Source organism: Entelurus aequoreus, linkage group LG06, assembly GCF_033978785.1.
Source record: "Entelurus aequoreus isolate RoL-2023_Sb linkage group LG06, RoL_Eaeq_v1.1, whole genome shotgun sequence".
NCBI classification, from domain to species: domain Eukaryota; kingdom Metazoa; phylum Chordata; class Actinopteri; order Syngnathiformes; family Syngnathidae; genus Entelurus; species Entelurus aequoreus.
In genome coordinates, this window is record NC_084736.1 from 66,577,510 (window position 1) to 66,595,044 (window position 17,535).

General features: G+C 37.5%; 2 protein-coding genes across 4 annotated transcripts; one reads left to right on the forward strand and one right to left on the reverse strand.

Moving 5' to 3' along the window:
- The first annotated feature begins 809 nt into the window (after nt 1-809).
- Nucleotides 810-8,960, forward strand: aldh3b2 (aldehyde dehydrogenase 3 family, member B2). Of its 3 annotated transcripts, none has more exons than XM_062051256.1 (10): nt 810-1,053; nt 1,388-1,583; nt 1,657-1,767; nt 1,965-2,085; nt 5,139-5,224; nt 6,731-6,812; nt 7,226-7,615; nt 7,691-7,857; nt 8,350-8,449; nt 8,527-8,960. In XM_062051256.1, the coding sequence occupies exons 1-10, from the start codon at nt 1,001-1,003 to the stop codon at nt 8,724-8,726; spliced, it is 1,506 nt and encodes a 501-aa protein (XP_061907240.1). In that variant the 5' UTR covers nt 810-1,000; the 3' UTR covers nt 8,727-8,960. The 3 variants fall into 3 exon arrangements, with proteins under 3 accessions (XP_061907240.1, XP_061907239.1, XP_061907241.1); XM_062051255.1 differs by lacking the exon at nt 810-1,053 and adding an exon at nt 1,173-1,323; XM_062051257.1 differs by lacking the exons at nt 810-1,053; nt 1,388-1,583; nt 1,657-1,767; nt 1,965-2,085 and adding an exon at nt 2,392-2,443.
- Nucleotides 8,720-17,465, reverse strand: mmab (metabolism of cobalamin associated B). The gene is made up of 9 exons (XM_062051260.1): nt 17,300-17,465; nt 17,068-17,126; nt 16,903-16,996; nt 14,629-14,686; nt 14,478-14,550; nt 14,308-14,405; nt 14,171-14,235; nt 11,747-11,806; nt 8,720-9,113 (listed from the first exon to the last, which is right to left on the reverse strand). The coding sequence occupies exons 1-9, from the start codon at nt 17,401-17,403 to the stop codon at nt 9,026-9,028; spliced, it is 699 nt and encodes a 232-aa protein (XP_061907244.1). The 5' UTR covers nt 17,404-17,465; the 3' UTR covers nt 8,720-9,025.
- Between the last annotated feature and the right edge of the window lie 70 nt (nt 17,466-17,535).

Genomic DNA, 17,535 nt, shown 5'->3' on the forward strand with positions numbered 1-17,535 from the left:
ATAATAGTATGAATAATATAAACCAGGGGTGTCAAACTCATTTTAGATCGGGGGCCACATAGAGAAAAATCTACTCCCAAGTGGGCCGGACTGGTAAAATCATGGCACAATAACTTAAAAATAAAGACAACTTCAGATTGTTTATTTTGTTTAAAAATAGAACAAGCACATTCTGAAATTGTACAAATCATTATGTTTTTGTTTTTTTTACAATTACCTGTTGCGGTTAATAGTATATATACTTTATTTGTCGTTATTTATATTTTCTGAATAAATTATGTGATTATGTTCATCAGTCAAATCATTGGTGTTAATTTTCAATCTATCAAGATAAAAAAAAAAATATCAAAATCAAATTACAGTATGTTATTTATGTAATTTGATCATTTTCCCCGACTAAGTAGCATCATCTACAAAGATACAAAGAATTGCTATTGTGACAACCAGTGGACACATTTAGAACAGCGGTTTCTTTCATCCTAAAATTCCAGGTTAATTTCTATACTTACAAACTCATACCGCGGGCCGGATAAAACCTGTTTGCGGGCCTGACCCGGCCGGCCCTTGGGCCGTACGTTTGACACCCCTAATATAAACAATTAGATTCATTATTAAATGCTGAAATTATGAAATCAATAATTCATTAAATGAATACATCTAATTATACATTAAATAAATTAATAACACATGTATGTATTTAATTTAAATTATAATGAATTAATGACACATTAAAGTAATTATTTAAATATTTATTTAATTGTGTCCCATTTGGCCCTCCATACTTTTGCACTCTTCAGCTCATTTATGTCTGATTGCAAACACCTGCTGCTGTGTGCAAGCTGGGGCCAGTCTGACATAACACGTCAGCAACAATAACAGGCAGCTGCTGGATTGGGAATAACTCTTGAGAAATGCATTTTCCTCAATAATGTGGCGGATTATGTAGTAAATAACTTGCTGCAGAAAGACGCCGACGCAGCTGAGGAGTGCTGGTAAAGCCATGGGCAGCCCACCCAGCCCTTCACCTTCCAGATGGTTCAAATCTTTAAGAAGGTGAGTTTTCTGAATTCTCTCTAGTTTCGTTATTTTTTTTGTCAGTTTTGTTGTGTGCGAGAAGGCGGCACGTGATGCAGACCTCTCGTTGCGTGCATCACCTGACTAGGTGGAGGGGGATTATTAGGAGGTTCATGAGTCCTCCTGCTAGTGGGGCTTGTACACTGCAGCAATGAGGAAGGCCAGCAATGGAGATCTCAGGACGGACACAAGTGCAAAGGGCAAGGCTTGTTCTGCATGTCAAAGGAATGGCCGCCTAACATGCAGAAGGTCAAGATGATGACGACTTGAGGTGATGGAATGATCCTTGACTTTTTTTTTTGGTTTGTTCCAGGACCAGACTAGGGGAGGCGTGCTTGAAGACGTACCCTCTGCAATGCCAGGATCTTCTCAAGCGAGCCCGGGTGGCGTTCCGAGCGGAGCGCAGCGTCAAGGAGAGCTTCAGGCTGGCCCAGCTGGAGGCGGTGGTGCGGATGCTGGAGGAACACGAGTGTGACTTTGTGGATGCTCTCGGAAGGGATCTGCATAAAGTGAGGGGGGTTGCGATTTGCTCGTGTTGTTTACAAATGCTGTTTTAAGAAAAACAAACTTGTTTTGAGGCAGCCACGCTTTGAGACTGTGGTGTCCGAGTTAATCCTGGCCAAGAACGAGGCTCTTTTTGCCGTCAACAACCTGAGGAAGTGGATGCAGCCTCAGCACGTGGAGAGAAACCTGGTGAGACATGGCTTACGCACACTGGAGAACATTCCATCTCATGGCTACAAAGAGGGCATTATGTTGACAAAGCAGATTAAGCCTGTAAAATGCCTTGCTCTTTTGGAGGATTAGTCTTTGTTTTTTTTGTTTTTCTTGCAGCCCCTGAACTCATTGCTGCGCGATAACTAACTTTTAAACATGTCTGCCTGACACAGGCCACGACGCTGGATGAGTGTATGGTGGTCAACGAGCCCCTGGGGGTTGTGTTCATCGTGGGGACCTGGTGTAGTCCTGTCCAAATGTGTCTGGTTCCGCTGGTGGGGGCCATTGCAGCAGGTACTAAACATCCAACAAAGGCATATTTTAGGTAGTGTGTGGCCCTAAACACGATTTTGGATTATGGCTTCATGTTGCTTAATAATAATAATAATAATAATAATAATAATAATGATGATGATAATAATAATGTTCCTTGAATGCACCGCAATTATGTGCCATGAGATGCAAAAGTTAAACTTAAACATAACTTTGTCCAAAGCTGCCACAAATGGATTCATTTTTACCTGTCTATCACACCTCTTGTTTCGAACTTTAATGAAAGTTCTTTGAATGCACCATAATTATATGCTAACCCTAACCCGGTGTAGACCAGCCCAAATGTGTCTGGTTCCACTGGTGGGGGCCATTGCAGCAGGTACTAAACATTCACCGTAGACATATTTTAGGTAGTGTGTGGCCCTAAACACGATTTTTGATTACGGCTAAATGTTGCTTATTATTATTATTAATAATAATAATAGTAATAATAATAATAATATAATATGTTCCTTGAATGCACCGCAATTATGTGCTATAAGATGCAAAAGTTTAACATAACTTTGTCCGATGCTGCCACAAATATTCATTTTTACCTGTATCACACCTCTTGTTTTAAACTTTAATGAAGGTTCTTTAAATGCACCATAATTATGTGCTATGAGATGCAAGAGTGAAACTTAAACATAACTTTGTTTGATGCTGCCAAAAATAATGTATTATAGCTTAACTTTTGTACTATCACATCTTTTTTTCTAACATTATTAAAGGTTCCTTGAATGCACCACAGTTTGTGAAACTTAACATAACTTTTGTTTGCTGCTGCCACAAATAAGACTATTTTTTACCTTTCTTCTATCACACCTATTGTTTCGAACTTTAATTAAGGTTCCTTGAATGCACCACAATTATCTGCTATGGGATGCAAAAGTGAAACTTAAACATAACTTGGTCCAATGCTACCATAAATAGAAGAAAGGTAAACATGAATCTATCACACACCTTGTTTCGCACTTTAATGAAAGTTCTTTGAATGCACCATAATTATATGCTAACCCTAACCCGGTGTAATCCAGCCCAAATGTGTCTGGATCCATTGGTGGGGGCCATTGCAGCAGGTACTAAACATCCACCAAAGGCATATTTTAGGAAGTGTGTGGCCCTAAACACGATTTTGGATCATGGCTCCATGTTGCTTAATAATAATAATAATAATAATGATAATAATAATATGTTCCCTGAATGCACTGCAATTATGTGCTATAAGATGTAAAAGTTACATTTAAACATAAGTTTGTCCAATGCTGCCACAAATGGATTCATTTTTACCTGTCTATCACACCTCTTGTTTCGAACTTTAATGAAAGTTCTTTGAATGCACCATAATTATATGCTAACCCTAACCCGGTGTAGTCCAGTCCAAATGTCTGGTTCTGCTGGTGGGGCCATTGCAGCAGGTAATAAACATTCACCAAAGGCATATTTTAGGTAGTGTGTGGCCCTAAACACGATTTTTGTTTACGGCTACATGTTGCTTATTGTTGTTGTTGTTATTATGTTCCTTGAACGCACCACAATTATATGCTGTAAGATGCAAAAGTTAAACATAACTTCGTCCGATGCTGCCACAAATAGATTCATTTTTACCTGTATCACAGCTTGTTTCAAACTTTAATGAAGGTTCTTTGAATGCACCATAATTATGTGCAAGAGTGAAACTTAAACATAACTTTGTTTGATGCTGCCATGAGTAATTTATCATAGCTTAACTTTTTTTCTAACTTTATTAAAGGTTCATTGAATGCACCACAGTTTGTGAAACGTAACATAACTTTGTTTGATGCTGCCACAAATAAGACTATTTTTTTACCTTTCTTCTACACACTTATTGTTTCGAACTTTAATGAAGGTTCCTTGAACGCACCACAATTATCTGCTATGGGATGCAAAAGTGAAACTTAAACATAACTTGGTCCAATGCTACCATAAATAGAAGAAAGGTAAGAATATGAATCAATCACACACCTTGTTTCGCACTTAAATAAAAGTTCTTTAAATGCACCACAACCATTATGTGCTATGAGATGCAAAAGTGAAACCTAAACATAACCTTGTCCGATGCTGCCACAAATAGATTCGACAAGAGTGAAACTTAAACCTTTTGTTTGATGCTGCCATAAATTGATTTATCATCTTAACTTTTGTTCTATCACATCTTTTTTTCCAATTGTATTAAATGTTCCATGAATGCACCACAGTTTGTGAACATTAACATAACCTTGTCCAGTGCTGCCACAAATAGATTCATTTTTACCTGTATCACACCTCTTGTTTCGAACTTTAACGATTGTACCTTGAATGCACCATAATTATGTGCTATGAGATGCAAGAGTGAAACTTAAACATAACTTTTTGATGCTGCCATAAATAGATTTCTTCTATCACACACACTGTTTCGAACTTTAATGAAGGTTCCTTGAACACACCACAATTATGTTCTATGAGATGCAAAAGTGAAACTTAAAATCAATTAGTTTTGCCTCTTTGCAAGGAAGTTCAGGTAGTGTTACACTTTTCCTAATTTGATTCAAACAAACTTAGAATTGAACATTGACAGCAAAATGTATCTTATCCTAAGTTTTATGACGTATTTAATAACTAATAGATTTAAACGAAAAAATAATATCTTCAAATATTTACAAACGCCCAGGCCATGGTCTTGTGACCTCCTAATTGTTGTGGCCCTATACAACTGCATAGGGTGTTTATGCCACGATACTGAAGCATTGACTGTAACCTGTGTCCTTTGTCACTTTTAAGAAAAAAAAAAAACATGTGACCGATACAGCTGCTGTTATTTGAATGTGAAGCGCCAAACTGTTAACTGGACATCACTGACAGCTGGCAGTATAAGTAGTCAGAGTTGCGTTTGACTATTATGAAACACCAACACAGTATCAATGTGTCAATGCATGTAGTGAGTGGGCCATACACTCACTAAAGCGTTATTTAGCCATCACTACATTTGGGTGATTTTTATTGTTCCATCCTCATGATGAATTTGTTGTGTACAGGTAACTGCGCCATCATCAGTCCTTCTGAGTGCACAACTCACACAGCAACACTTCTCCATCGTCTCGTCCCCTCCTACTTGGACAATGTGAGTAGCCTTTGCATAGACATTGAGTGGTAGTGATAGTTGCAAAAACATTTAGTTTATGCAAGCAATCATTTGCCACTACAGAATACTTGTTGCAAAATACCTGCATTTGGAAGAGATCATGCTCAGTTTAGACAGTGTACAGTATGCCTTACAGCAGAGTTACTCAACTGGCGGCCCGGGGGCCAAATCTGGCCAGGAAATGACATCAGTTCAAAACTTGGGAGAGACATTTTTGTAGCAAATGCCTATAAGTTAAGTTAAGTTAAAGTTAAAGTACCAATGATTGTCACACACACACTAGGTGTGGTGAAATTTGTCCTCTGCATTTGACCCATCCCCTTGATCACCCCCTGGGAGGTGAGGGGAGCAGTGGGCAGCAGCGTAGCCGCGCCCGGGAATCATTTTTGGTGATTTAACCCCCAATTCCAACCCTTGATGCTGAGTGCCAAGCAGGGAGGTAATGGGTCCCATTTTTATAGTCTTTGGTATGACCCGGCCGGGGTTTGAACTCACAACCTACCGATCTCAGGGCGTACACTCAAAACTACAGCATGACTCTTGTATACAGCATGGGTGTCCAAAGTGCGCCCCCAAGCTTGTTTTTTTATTGGCACGTGGCACATTGTAAAATTACAGTGGAACCTCCATTTACGACTAAATTGGTTCGTGAACAGGGTTCATTAATGGAAAGGTTTATATATTAAAAGCAACTTTTTCCATAAGAAACAATGTAAACATAAATAATGGGTTCCAGCCTTGACAAAAGTCCATTTTTTTAGTAAAAGTGTGTACACTGTGAACACAATTTTAAGCGCTACACTGTATATCAGTGGTCCTCAGACTTTTTACACCAAGTACCACCTCAGAAAAAGCTTGACTCTTTAAGTACCACCATAATGACCAACATTAAAATACAGCAGCATAGTAGGCCTAAGTATATATTAAGAACAAGGTAGAGGTTTTATTTAAAAAGTATATCTACTATTTTGCCCACTGTAACATTACACACAGTTTGAATATAGAAAAAACCCCCACTGTACTTTAATTGAGTCTTTGGCATACCACTTGTGGTACACAAACCCCAATTTGAGAATCACTGCTATATATTAAACAAAATTATATTCTATTATTGTTGTATTATTAACAACGTATAATATTGTAATTTATATATATATATATATATATACATATATATATATATATATATATATAATTACAATTATTTTAATAGTAGATTTAGTTTTTAAATAAAACTATTAATAATAATTTATAATATTACTATCATTAATTATTGTTAATTAATAATATGTAATTATATAATGATTTACAATACATTATGATTGAATATAGTTGTTAGTGTAATAATGATTATATTAGAATAAGATTAGTATGATTTTATTATATTACCACTACGAACATATTACTATTAATATATTAGTGTCATTATTACTAATAATACTATTATTATTATTAATGTTCTAAAACGTTCTTGTGTTCCTCAAGGAATGCTTCCATGTGATTCTTGCAGGCACCAATGACTTGGCTGACATTGTGGAACTTAAATTTGATCATGTCTTCTTTTCTGGTAAGAATACAATCATCTGGTAATTCATACGGCATATCGGTTATTGTTTTGATTTATTTCGAACATGCATACAGTTACAATACGGTACATGACATATTTCCCGTTTCTCATAACATGTTTGAAAAGGAGTAGGAAAAAGAGTAATTATTCCTACTAGTTTTCCATTTTAAAATATATATATATTATGTTTCATTTATAGACATTGATCAATGGGGTACGCCGCTACATGCATTTAGAGCGGTAATTTGCCTAGCTTCACATACTGTATTGCTTCCTGTTTAAGTAGTTTCTTGCCCAGTTCAAAACCAACCTTCTGATGTCAAACCGTTCTAATTTGTTAGTTAAGATATGATGAATTATGTTCCAATGTTTTTTATTAATGTAGTTTGTGTAATAATTTGTTTGAATTTCAGGAACCAGAGAGGAAGGAATTCGTATCGCTCAGGCTGCAGCTCAATCTCTGACACCTGTCACCCTTGTTCTGGGTGGAAAGAACCCGTGTTACGTGGATCAGCACTGTGATGTGGCCGTCACAGCCCAACGTATTGCCTGGGCCCGCTTCCACAACGCCGGCCAGAGTTTAGTGGCTCCTGACTACATCCTGTGCCATTCGGATGTTCAAACCCGGCTGGTGCAGGCCCTGAAGTGCTGCCTGATGAGGTTTTATGGATCTGATCCCAGAGAGTCGCGCAGCTTTGGTCGGATGGTAAATCTGGATATCTTTAACCGGACTAGAGACTTGCTGTGGAGATCTGGCAAGGTGGCCGTAGGCGGACAGGTGACGGAGGCCGAGAAATATATTGGTGAGAGTACGCACTGAAATAGAATTGACAGGACCATGTGAAACTTATTTGACGTAAACCGTTTTTCTTTAAAAGCCCCAACAGTTTTCACCGAGGTGGCGGAGTCAGACCCCATCATGCAACAAGATGTCTTGGGTCCAGTTCTTCCTGTTCTTACAGTAAACAATGTGGATGAAACCGTTGCCTTCATCAACAAGCAGGAGAAAGCCCTTTGTGTGTATGTGTATTCCAACAACAGCAAGGTACGACGCACAAAGAAAGAAGAGCAGATTCATTTCCCATTTGGTCTGGTTTTAAACATTTTCCCCCATCAGAAATAATAGAGATGGGAATATTCAGTTCCAGGGTCAACCTGTCTCCGCCATATAATCTAACTGTACAGGAAATTTGGAAGTAATATTTTGAAAATTTGAGACTTATTTGTATTTCAATAACTCAAAAGTACAACTGTATCTATAAGGTCATTCAGTCCATTAAAGTAGAAAGAACACGACGACCATGTTGAAATTACTGGTCGCTAGTTTTATACCAGGGGCCGGCCCTAAGCAAACTGCATGTTCAATTCTAAATCTTCAAAGCTCTGAACGTCTCATGTGACACGGATAATAGTTTTGTCTGGATTTGGAGGCCAATTTTTGTACAACAAAGCTGGAATTTGACCCAAGTGTGTGCGCCGTACTGTACTTAATGATGCTCACTCATTCTGTCATATGTTGATGCTTCTGACAATGCAGGTGATATCCAGAATTATGAGCGAAACCTCAAGTGGAAGCTTTTGTTCCAACGACTGCTCCTTGCAGAGTCTGATGGTGGCTCTTCCTTTTGGAGGAGTTGGTAAGTCGCCAGGCTGGATTTGTTAGGAAATAAGACAAATCACTTGACCGCTATTTTTTTTTTTTTTTTGAGGGTAGGTGCCAGTGGAATGGGTTCCTATCATGGACGCTCCAGCTTCGATACTTTCTCACACAGAAAATCCTGCCTGCTAAGAAGCACGCGCTTCGAGTGTGTGACCTATTTGCGCTATCCGCCCTACGAGGACCGCAACCTGTCCCTTATGGCGTGGGCGAGCACTCTGTCCCAGAAGAGCCAGGGCTGGTGCCAGATCCTATGACGTGTGGTATTTAGAAGGGTTATGCTGGAACCAAATGCATATTAAGAAGCTCTTTATGTATTCTAATATTACAAAATGACACACCTATTCTCTTATTGACCATCGAATGTACCAGTGTTGATTTATAGAACACACAAGTGAAATTAATGTTTTTGAATGACAAGTGGAAGAAGATTTTGAATTGTATGTTCTCACTGAACTTAATGATTTTGTATAAAAATGCACCCAAATCAAGATTTTTAACTGTTTTATATACTCAAAGTGCAAAATACACAGATGAATGAGTTTCGTTACAATCCTTACATCTCAGGTCTCGTGTAGATTTTCTCCTTATTGTTTTCCTTCAGGGCTGCATATCTGGCCACAGTGAAGAGGTAGTCGCTTAATCTGAGGAAAATATGAATGTATTTGTCAGAAGTATGGTCCAAGAATGCAAGCTAGTACGTTACCCGGCCTAAAAAAAACCCCCAAAAAACCTTGTAGCTTTGTTTACGGTACGCATTCACTGTAGCATCATTTTCGCAAGCTTCTGCAACGTCCCAATTATTTCCAGCCAGAGTTGCTTGAATTCTCCTCGTTTTAATGACATAACAGAGGCTGTTCATGCAGTTGTTTAATTTTGTAGAAAGAAAGCAGCAGCTGACTGACATGACATGAAACTATAATACTTTTAAATGGCAACTTTCTGCCTTTTAAGTCACACTAAAATGAATCAAGTATAAATCAAGATGTGGTAGTAACAGTTTTGTTTTTAAAAATTAAGCAGAGTGAAAACATAGATAACTCTGTAAAATGTTATTTGCAAAGCTAACACCTGCATCAGATCACGTGTGTTCATTAGTCTGCAGTTAAAAAGGAGTGTTCACACCTGGGAGAGCTGTTGCATCAGGTGGCTTGACATGAATCATGGCTCCAAGACGAGAGATGTCAATTGAAACAAAGGAGAGTATGATCAAACTTCTTCAAGAAGGTAAATCATTACGCAACGATGCAAAATGTCAACTGTTCAGTCAGCTCTGTCTAAAATCTGGACCAAGTACAAACATGGGAAGGTTGTAAAAGGCAAGCATACTGGTAGACCAAGAAAATTATCAAAGCGTCAAGACAGAAAGCTTAAAGCTATACAGCTTGAAAAGAGAAAATGAACAGCAGAACATATGGGAGGTAACTGGAGTCACCATCTGTGACCGAACTGTAAGAACGAGCCTAAAGGAAATGGGATTTAAATACAGAAAAGCTCAACAAAACTCAACAGCTAACCTTAAAAAAAAAAAGTTTGAATGGGCTACAAAGCAATCGTGGACTATAGTTCTATTGAGTGATGAATCGCAAATCTGCATTGAGCAAGATGATGATGCTGGAACTTTTTTTTGGGTGCTGTTCCAATGAAATTCATGAAGACGACTGCCTGAAGAAAGTGCATGTTTCCACAGTCTACATGACATTACCTAACATGTAGTCCCATAATGTAATGTCATTAAATCTTATTTACATTGACTTTTTGGACACTTCTTAGTCCATCAATTGAAAGGATGTTTGGGGAGGACATAATTTTCAAGATAATGCATCTTGCCATAGAAATAATACTTTCCTTGAAGAAAGATACATAACGTCAATGTCATTGCCTGCAAATAGTTCGGCTCTCAATTCAATTGAAAATCTGTGGTGGAAATTGAAGAAAATGGTCTATGACAAGACTCCGGCCTGCTGAGCTGACAACAGCAATCAAAGAAAGTTGGAAAAATATTGATGAAGAGTTTTGTTTACTTATTAATTCCATGCCTCAGACTGCAAGCAGTTAAAATAGTCAGAGGTGGTGCAACAAAGTACTAGTGTGTTGTAGTGTTTTTCACCAATATTGAGCGATTCCATAATTTTTTACTTTGCTTGATCTAAAAATGAAACTTACTGACTACCACAATTTATTTTGTTCACTTATTTCCTAAAGCCAAAAAGTTGTAATATAAAATTACTATAATTTTGTCTCATGTCTGTTATCTGCTTTTTTCTACAAAATTAAACTAAATAAACACCCTAATTCAATAATATATTTATTTTGTAAGGCGCCTTTCAAGGCACTCTAGGTCGTCTTACATTTTTATTAAAAACAAAAGTAGCATAAAAAAATCAATTTAATTAAAATGTAGGCAAAGCAACAATTAAAAAAACACGTGTCCCAGACATAGGCCTGCCTAAACAGGTGGGTTTTGAGGTAAGTTTTAAAAGTTATTATGGGGTCAATATTCGGGATGTCGGGGGGAGGGAGTTTCAGAAGCGAGGTGCAGAGCGGCGGAAGGCTCTTGACACAATGGTAGACAGGCGGGATGAGGGGACGGTCAGGTTGATGGAGGAGGAAGACCTGAGGGATCGAGTAGGTATATTGGAGGGGGGCGAGGTTATGGATAGCTTTGAATGTATGGAGGAGGATCTTGTTGATGCGGTGTATGATGGAAAAGCCAGTGGAGTTGGTGAAGAACATGGGTTATGTGACTGATGACAGGAGTTCTGCTGATTATATGGGCAGCAGTGTACTGGACTAGTTGGAGTTTATTGGGGAGACCAAATAGTAGGGAGTTGTAATAATCCAGACAGGAAGTGACAAGAGAGTGAACCAGGATTGCAGAACTATTGGGAGTGAGTGAAGGTCGGAGGCAGTTGATGTTACGGCGGTGAAAAAGGCGGATCGAATGATGGTGTTAATGTGGTTATGAAATGACAGAGTGCTGTCGAGGACGACACCCAGACTCTTAACATGGTGTCGAATGCGAAACTATTGATTCCACCATTTTTTTTTTACCAAGGGCTTGTAGTGGTCTCAGAAATATTCTCAGATGTTTTCCCTCACTCACTTGTGAAAAAGATGGACATATTTCCTACTAGGACATGGGTGTATAGCAAGATAAGAAGCTACTCACTGCTTCAGTTCGGTAGCTGAAGCACAATCACCCATGTGTATTTCCTTTTTTAAATCTTTGCCAAGTGGGATATTTTTTTTTGACAAGGTATGTTTTTAAAATTACCTGTTTAAAAACCTGGCAACATCTGCATCTGCCTCCCCTGAGCGCACAATTGGAGCAACACTGTAAAAGCAAGAAGTAGAACAAGCATTTAAATCCGGGTTGTCAAACTGAGGGCCACATCACACCTACGGCTGATTGTCACAGTGAATATACTGTATATGGATGTATGCGTATAATTGCCTCATTATATATTTCCAACACTACATTGGTCGTGGCAAAAATGTCCAACAAAGTGGATGTGGGCAAATTATCCACTAGAGAGGGCATCCTGAATGTTTAAGCCACATTCATGGTGGAAGAGTTTTACAGTACATTTATGCAGTTGTACGTTTTTGCTCACTGCAGTGGACATTCACATTCCAAAATGTCCACTATATACAGCATATAAAATGCTCTGGTACAAGCAGTCCTGCAGCGTGTTTAAAAGTAAATGTCCACCATTACACACACAAGCTTGGTCTTTTCTTGTATTTTAGTCAAGTCATTTACAAAAGGTTAACATGGTTGGCTACACCCTACTAGGTAGGTGCTAGCAGCTGCACAACAAACCCACACACAAGCTAGACAGACCTAATGAATAATATTGCAGTCTGAAACACCACGTGTCAGTATAAAAACGTATCAATTATAGTTTCATATTACCTACAAATACAAAGTAAGTTTATTAGAAATGATCCGGTAACAAATAGCGGTGGGGGCAATAATCAATTTTTAGATGCATTGCAATATGGACATGGACAATTATTGTAAATAAAGTAATGCAGAGATTTCTAACATTTGGCTGACTGCACTTATGGTCCAGTTTTGCACACATTTTCATTAACATTAAATGTGGGAATTAACTGTTTTATTATTCCAAATTCATTGTTTTTTTAAAGTTGCATGTAAAAACACTTATTTGGTGAAACAAAAAGAAATGTAAAACTACTTCAATATATATATATTTAAGATGCATCAAAAATAAATTTTACCCCAATGAATTATTGTGACCACAAATTACCTTTCTACTTCAATCTAAAGACCGCACAAGTCTGTCAAAAGGTTAATACAGTAATACATAGGTTAGTGTTTTTAATACTTACAACTGTTCTGAGTAATTTCACTTGATTAAACCCTTTCTAACATTACACACTACAAAATAATAAAATTATGTACTATGATTTGCGCTCATATCGGATTGGAAGTCGAAAAAATAGTTTTGGGACACCCCTATTTAAGGTAATTGTTTTTTCATAAAATGTTTGGAATATTTTGTTGCATGACCAGATAATACAGGGGTCGGCAACCCAAAATGTTGAAAGAGCCATATTGGACCGAAAATACAAAAAAAACAATCTGTCTGGAGCCGCAAAAAATTAAAAGCCTTGTATAAGTGTTATAATCAAGGGTTGGAATTGGGGGTTAAATCACCAAAAATTATTCCCGGGTGCGGCCACTGCTGCTGCTCACTGCTCCCCTCACCTTCCAGGGGGTGATCAAGGGTGATGGGTCAAATGCAGAGAATAATTTCGCCACACCTAGTGTGTGTGTGACAATCATGGGTACTTTAACTTTAATAAAGAAGACAACACATTATGTAAGTGTCTATATTAGTTATATTAGCCAACTATCAAAATGACTGTGTCATAAGCTTAAAGGAAATTAAATGAGCTCAAATATAGCTACAAACGAGGCATAATGATGCAGTATGTACATACAGCTAGCCTCAATAGCATGTTAGCATCGATTAGCTTGCTGTAATGCAGTGACCAAATATGCCTGATTAGCACTCCACACAAGTCAACATCAACAAAGCTCATCTTTGTGCCTTCACGCACAACATCAAAAGTTTAGTGGACAAAATGAGACAAAAAAGTGGCATAAAACATGTCTTAGAAAGTCGGAGAAAGATGTACATGTAAACAAACTGCCGTGAGCCCAAGGACCACCAAAGTTAGTAGGACAAAACGGTGCTCGCAAATAGTCTCTAATCACTGAAGCATGTTTAATATAAACAGTGTGATTTCTAATAATTAGGGAAGTTTGTGTCACGTATGTCCTCCTAAAGAAACCATATTAAAACAAAACTTTTTTTTTTCCCCTCATCTTTTTCCATTTTTCATACATTTTTGAAAAAGCTCCAGAGAGCCACTAGGCCGACGCTTAGGAGCCGCATGTGGCTCTAGAGCCGCGGGTTGCCTACCCCCGAGATAACTATAAAGTTTAGAAGATGTGCTATTGCATGCAGATCTTTTTTTTCTCCTAAACATTTTTATTTAGCAATATAGATTGAAGTGCTTTATTGACGCACATTATTTCCAGGCTTTCACGGGCCACGTGAAATGATGTGGCAGGCCTTTGAGTTTGACATCTGTGATTTACAGTAGTAATAGGTTACTGTTTTTTTTATTTTTTTATATTGATGACAAAGGCACAATAACTGACCTGCGCTCGGCTCTACGACAGACTGTCCGAGCTAGATGCAAAGCTGCGCTGCTCTTTCCTCCAGACTGAGAGATAGAAAAGAGTTTAAATAAGGTAAAAAGAATAAAAAAACAACAAAAAGTCTTAGATGGACTTGCAGGTAAAATGAAGTTGGTCAAAGGTGGTAGTTCCTCTGTCAATGCATCAATCCAACCTTCCAGGTCTGCTATTGGTGTCGCAGTGAAATTGGTTCGAGCTCACAAACAGAAGAAAAATCATTATAATGCACACTTAAGACCCAATTTAATCTCCCAACAAACGCACTAACTTCTATGACTTTCTCTTGCAGATGACCGAGGGGTGGCAATATTGGAGCCAACATCTTGCAAAACACATTGTATCTGGAGGGGAAACAAGTCAAAGTAGTCAACAATCTAATCGTTAGTTATATTTCTAAGAAGGGAACTAATAAATCCAACCTTGTCTAACTGATGAGTGAATGCATGACCTTTTTCAAGGCAGAATTCCCTGGCCAAGCTGCAACATTCAACACAGAAGGGACAATTTAAAAATGACACAGATGACAGAGAAGGTTTAAAATGTGCATTGTTCAATTCAGTTCAGCTTCAGTTTATTTCGAACATGCATACGATACAATGTAATGCATCACACAATTCCAATTGTTTCATTACAACATGTCTGAAAAGGAGTAGGAAAAAGCAGAGTTTATTTAATCCTACCCCTTTTAATACCATAGCAATTTTACCATAGTAAGCAAACAAATATTAAATACTGGTACATTAAAAAAATCTTTGTCTCAATTAAAAAAATACAATAAAAAGGGTTCAAGATGTTCATCATAAATATTGTTCTGTGTAGTTTGTGAACACTTGTAGTTTGAACAGTCTCAAACTGAATCATATCGGTGCTTTGTTTGATTTCTTTGGTTATCCATTTCATAATTTAATTCCACATACTGATATGCTAAAGGTTTTAAGTGTTGTACGAGCATACACGTATTAAATTAGATTTTCCTCTAAGGTTAAATTTCTCCTTTTTTGTTGAGAAGAATTGTTGTACATTCTTGGGTAGTAGCAGGTTATAGTTTGCTTTATACATAATTTTAGCTGTTGCACCAAAGCGTTTATCAATAATTGTGATTTAATAAATAAAGGGTTTGTATGTTCTCCATATCCAACATTATGTATTATTCTACTTCAGGGGTGCTCACACTTTTTCTGCAGGTGAGCTACTTTTCAATTGATCAAGTCGCGGGGATCTACCTCATTCATATATATAATTTATATTTACTTATTTATTAAATATATGTTTTTGTTAACAAGTTAAAGGTGTTTAGTGATAATGCAAGCATGTTTAACACATATAGTTAATATTGTTAATAGATTAAAGGTGTTTAATGATAATACAAGAATGTTTAATACATATAGTTAATATTGTTAACAAGTTAAAGGTGTTTAAAGATAATACAAGCATGTTTAACACATATAGTTAATATTGTTAACAAGTTAAAGGTGTTTAAAGATAATGCAAGCATGTTTAACATATATAGATTCCTTTCTTTCATGAAGACAAGAATATAAGTTGGTGTATTACCTGATTCTGATGAATTGCATTGATAGGAATCAGACAGTGGTGCTGATAACGTCCGCATTTTCAAATGGAGGAGAAAAAAAGTCCTCCTTTCTGTCCAATACTACATGAAAGTGGTTGGTTTTTGGCATCTTATTTGTCCAGCTTCCGTACTCCTTTGTATACACTTTACAAGAAATACATTGGCGGCAAACTCCGTAGCTTGCTAGCTTGTGCACGCCAGCTTTCTGAGACTCTTATGTTGTTAGCGCAGGCAGCATGAACCAGCGCTTTTATTGTGCAACTGTGCAGTCGGTCTTTGGAGTTTTGACGACAAGTACGGTGCCAGAGTCTGTTGAAATAAAAAGAGTTTCTCGCCTTCCTGTCGGTAATTTTTTCTTAATAATGAGCTGGCAGCAGCCAGCGTCATCTCAGAAGACCCTCGGGTGCCGTGAATGTCAATCAAGTGACGAAAGTGACGTCATAGTGAAGATTTATGATCGCTCATTTTTAGGACTATTTTTTTAATGCCTGGCTGGGGATCGACTGACACATCCTCCACGATCGACGTAATGAGCACCCCTGTTCTAATTGATCTTTTTTGTAACACAGTTAGTGAATGAAGCGCACATTTGGAGTTGTTTCCCCATATTTCTACACAATAACTCAGATATGGTAATACTAGTGAGAAGTAAAGAATATGAAGTGATTTTTGGTCTAGAACATGTTTTGCTTTATTCATTATTGACATGTTTCTTGCTACTTTATGTTATATATTTTTTACATGAGATTTCCAGTTCATTTTATCATCTATTATTACACCCAAAAATGTGTTTTCTTTTACCCTTTCAATATCTACTCTATTTGTATTTGTGTCTGACTTTCACAAATAGCATTATTGTGGCCTTGGAATAGAACAGTGATTATAATCCAAATAATCACTTAGTTAATCATTCAAACACAGTGTTACTGTTCAAACTGTGTGAAAAAAATATTGATTACACTTGTTAAATAAAACCTCTGCCTAGTTTTAATGAATACTTAGGCCTACTAAACTACTGTATTTTGTTGTGGGTTATTATGGTGGTACTTGGAGAGCCGAGTGTTTTATGAGCTGGTACTTGAAGAATGAAGTTGAGAACCACTGGAATAGAAGCTCTTACCCTATAGCTGATGACAGTTCATCTGTGTTTCCCAAAGCTTCAAAAATGTGATCTTCCTTTGGTCTCCTTTCTCCAGTGAATGTGCTTGAGAAACCTTTTCAAGGAATAAAATAAAATGTCAATGAGCACGTCAATAAAATAAGAGGAATGTGATGCAATAAAAACCTTTGTCGCCCGTTTTGGTATAAATTTTGGGCACTCTGTTGTCTCCATCAGACGCGTAGCTGTAACGTGAGGATGACATATTATTAAAAAAAATATTGTTTATTTAAAACATGTATTATGAGAGAATCACTATTCTACAACACAGTCAACTAATGACACGTGCCTCTTTCTGTAACCTGCTTAACATTACGTGAATTTTTTTCTCACAATATATCAGTTAAAATACTCCAACCTTCTCCGAAGGAACGGCGTTTCCCTTGTCTGTCGCACTCTAAGTTGCCTTACAGCCCTTAAAACACAGTGAATGAGAGAAGGTTTGATAACAAACGCAGCCATGTTTTTTTTGGAGAATCGCCCCACTCTAAGTAATTTGGACCTTCGAGCTTTCCGTAGATCATGGGCGGGGTTATTTTAATCACGCGATTGGTCAACTCACCAGATGGTTGGAAGGCAACGCGAATGCTGATT

Coding starts and splice junctions, on each gene's coding strand:
- mmab (XM_062051260.1), bottom strand. CDS start 17,403: ATGGCTGCGTTTGTTATCAAACCTTCTCTCATTCACTGTGTTTTAAGG. Junction 17,127..17,299: donor ACGCCGTTCCTTCGGAGAAG/GTTGGAGTATTT, acceptor CTCACGTTACAG/CTACGCGTCTGATGGAGACA. Junction 14,406..14,477: donor TGCAAGAGAAAGTCATAGAA/GTTAGTGCGTTT, acceptor TCTGTTTGTGAG/CTCGAACCAATTTCACTGCG.
- aldh3b2 (XM_062051255.1), top strand. CDS start 1,226: ATGAGGAAGGCCAGCAATGGAGATCTCAGGACGGACACAAGTGCAAAG. Junction 5,225..6,730: donor TCCCCTCCTACTTGGACAAT/GTGAGTAGCCTT, acceptor GTGTTCCTCAAG/GAATGCTTCCATGTGATTCT. Junction 8,450..8,526: donor TCTTCCTTTTGGAGGAGTTG/GTAAGTCGCCAG, acceptor TTTTGAGGGTAG/GTGCCAGTGGAATGGGTTCC.